Source organism: Nematolebias whitei, chromosome 1 (genome assembly GCF_014905685.2).
Source record: "Nematolebias whitei isolate Nwh7 chromosome 1, NemWhi1, whole genome shotgun sequence".
Classification (NCBI taxonomy): domain Eukaryota; kingdom Metazoa; phylum Chordata; class Actinopteri; order Cyprinodontiformes; family Rivulidae; genus Nematolebias; species Nematolebias whitei.
The window spans coordinates 33,731,759-33,735,065 of record NC_056498.1 but is presented as its reverse complement, the minus strand read 5'-3'; the positions used below and the strand labels follow the sequence as shown (position 1 = coordinate 33,735,065).

Genomic DNA, 3,307 nt, shown 5'->3' with positions numbered 1-3,307 from the left:
TGTACTATATGATATTTGATATGATACATTATGGTACTATATGATATGTGATATGATACATTATGGTAATATATAATATTTGATATGATACATCATGTACTATATGATATTTGATACGATTCATTACTGTACAATTTGATACATGATACAATACATGTAGGTATAATATGATACACAGTACAATACTTTTTAGTAAGATATGATGCATGGTTTAACAAGTTTTTTTTTACTATATGATGCACTATATAAAGCATTTAGATACAATAAAATATAAAGTGATATGCAAATCTAGAATATTATAATTAAATATATGTTTTAATGTCCGCTTGGGGAAAAGGGTTTACAATTTAAAAATGGTAACAGTTTGCAAATCCAATTACAATGCCTGCCATCGGAGTTACCCAAACAATAAGAAAAACTGCTACTGTTGTTTTATTTTTATTTTAATAAACCATACTAATACATTTGTTAATGTTTTTTCTGGGTTTCTCATCATCCATGTGGGAACCTTCCACCCAACACAGCAGAGATCATATCATTCATCAGCTCACATATGGGAGTCATTGGTGTAATAATGATGATGCTGCTTTTCTGCCACAGTGATGTCTAAGACTGATTAAAAACTCCTGAGCTCAGGCTGATAAGGTTTGCATTCCTGATCGTCCCCCACTATTATTTTTTGGGGGGGGTGGATTTCACTGTGAGATTAGTATGATATCTGACAGTCAACCTGCTTTGACTGCCTCGGAGCTCAGCTTTCTGCATGAATGAGACTTACATACCATAACAGACTGTTTTATAACTCCGATTGCACAGCACTGGAGTTTCTATTTCATGGTCGCTGGCAGGCCCTGCTCCTTTCACAAGTATGGAATCAAAGCTGTTTCCAGAGTTAGCACGGCTTTTCACACTCAAACGCAGCTTCTTTACTCTGGTTCTTATTATAGCCACACACGCCTCTGCTCTCATTTCCACATGAATCCACGCTTGAGTTTAGAAAAGTGGCGCCTCTTGAGTTATCTCCTCATTCATTCTTGTCACACAAGCCTTGTTCTGGAATAATAATAAAATAATCTTTTTCCATTTTTGTCAAGCACCTGCACTGTGTCTTCTTTATTTGGCGCAAGAGCGAACGGCAAAAATGAACTCATCGCAAGAACAGATTCAAAGACGTCCAAAACCAGACTTCAGAGGTTGAGGCTTGAAAATGATGCAGCCCAGAGCGGATTCTCCAAAATATAAGAAAAGTTTTAAATGGCCAGAATGAAAAGGTGCTTCACGGCCAGGAAGAATACTGAGAACTCATGTTGGATTTTTGAGCTACCAGGCGTGCGCGGAAATTAGCTTTCACAAGTTTGATGTACCGCTGCTTTTTGAGGGAAGCTACGCAGGTTCAGAAAGAAATGTTACAAGATTACAAGTTTATACAGACAAGAACATCCCTTAAAAAGAAGCTAAAGTGTTTTACTGATCTGAACAAGCGTTAGGCCATTGTCCCCCATTGTTGGAGGTTTTAAAGAGTGAATTTTTGTAGTGTTTTAGATTATTTTCCTGAACTGGAATTGAACAAGGAATGCAAGTAAACGTTGATGTTTTTGGTGCAAGATACTGAAGTGGGTAGGAGTTAAAATCTGTAGAAGAATAAAGGTAATGTTTTTCTTTGCTTGCCAGAGTGACAGATCCTGGCAAGTGGATGGAGCAACTTTATCCACCATTAGGCACAATGGCAGAGCCAGGGGGGTGGACAATGGTGGCCTTGCGCATCAAAGATCAATATTTGGCCATCCCAAACATGGCCAGATGATAGTTTATAAATGTTTATACATTAAACATTTAAATATAAATGTTTAAAAATGACAGTTTCCTCATTTGAGGAAACTTTACTTTTAAACATCCATCCATTATCTTTTACCCGCTTCGTCCATTTTGGGTCACGGGGGTCGCCGGTGCCCATGTCCAGCAATCACTGTGCGAGGGGCGGGGTACACCCCGGACAGGTCGCAAGTCCATCACAGACTTTTAAACATTGTAAAATAAAAACTAGAAAGCATAGTTTCCTCAAATGAAAGGGTGGTTTGTTTACCAATATATATGGCGGTGGCCATATTGAATTTTGACGTGGCAACACAGTTTTTGACATTTCGTACGCCTAGGTGCAGCCACACACCAAAACGGAAGTCGGTACCTCACTTGTTTTTCCAAGCCATTATGCTCACAACATTTACGAACGCCTGGACGGACGGATGAAGGGTATTTCCAAGTCCCCCTTTTGGTTCCGCAACAGGGGAAGAAAAAAGGCAAGTTTAAATTGTTCCGTCTCGAAAATTAGGCGCTGTTCGGTTAGCTGCTCCGTATGATCAGATTTCTGATCAGTTTCTGATCAGTGTACCTGCTTTTAATCTACTCTGGTGATCCGATAGTTTGTACAATAAATATGGAGATGAGTTTTTATTTGTACAACCGTTAAGTGCACACTTCACGATTTTATGCATCTAGTCCCCTTGTTGCTGCTTCTTGGCCAGGCCGTCGTAAACAAGAACTCAATCGACTAACCTGCTTACATACAATAAATAAAATCCTTACCTTCAGTCCGTCAACACCTGGAACACCTGGAGGCCCAAGAAACCCCTTAAAAATAAACACAAATGTTCTCTTTTAGTTGTATTTCCATCATTATATTCAAGTTTTCAGAAATGTACGACGTCTGGATATAAATTATATCAATAAAACAAGGGCTTAATTTTATCGCACAGCGAGAGAGGAAGCTTTTAAAAACAAATAAGCGTTTTGCTCTTAATTCAAGAAATCATTTTGAATGGTTTCCTTATTGCAAGGTGGTGCCAACAGTCTAAATAAAACTTTACTGGTTGGCCCCTTGGTTGGTACCATAGTGACATGTTTTAGAGATAAGGGAGTGATGAAGGTTCATTAAAGAAATTATATCTTTTTGAAGGGATTTCAGGCTAGTTGGAACAATTACTTCAGATTAAAAAAATAAAATAAAAAACAAGGCCGAAAAATACTGATGACCGTTATTTTTATTCTTTAATTATTTAAAATTATTGACACATGGACTTTGCCATTTTATTTATGTTGCAATGCATTCTGGGTAAATGTTGTACCCAGGTTGCTTCGGAACAAGCTCTGTTCAGCTTGAACATTAATTTTGAATGTTATTGGACGTTCAACCCTTTAATTTCTTGTGTTATGAGTATGTTGTCAGAGAGCAGAATGGAGAAACAACTCAGCTTTCGTGTTAACCCCAGAGCTAATATTTATGATGTTAGCCTTAGAGCTAATAGTTATG

The 3,307-nt window shown here is 37.8% G+C and overlaps 1 protein-coding gene across 1 annotated transcript in view; it reads right to left on the bottom strand.

The window, feature by feature from the left end:
* Window positions 1–3,307, bottom strand: part of LOC119408665 (collagen alpha-1(XXV) chain) — a 54,722-nt gene that overhangs the window by 36,051 nt on the left and 15,364 nt on the right. The window contains exon 4 of the mRNA XM_037675543.1: window positions 2,584–2,628. Coding sequence (XP_037531471.1) covers window positions 2,584–2,628 — 45 coding nt within the window. The remainder of the gene's footprint in view (window positions 1–2,583; window positions 2,629–3,307) is intronic.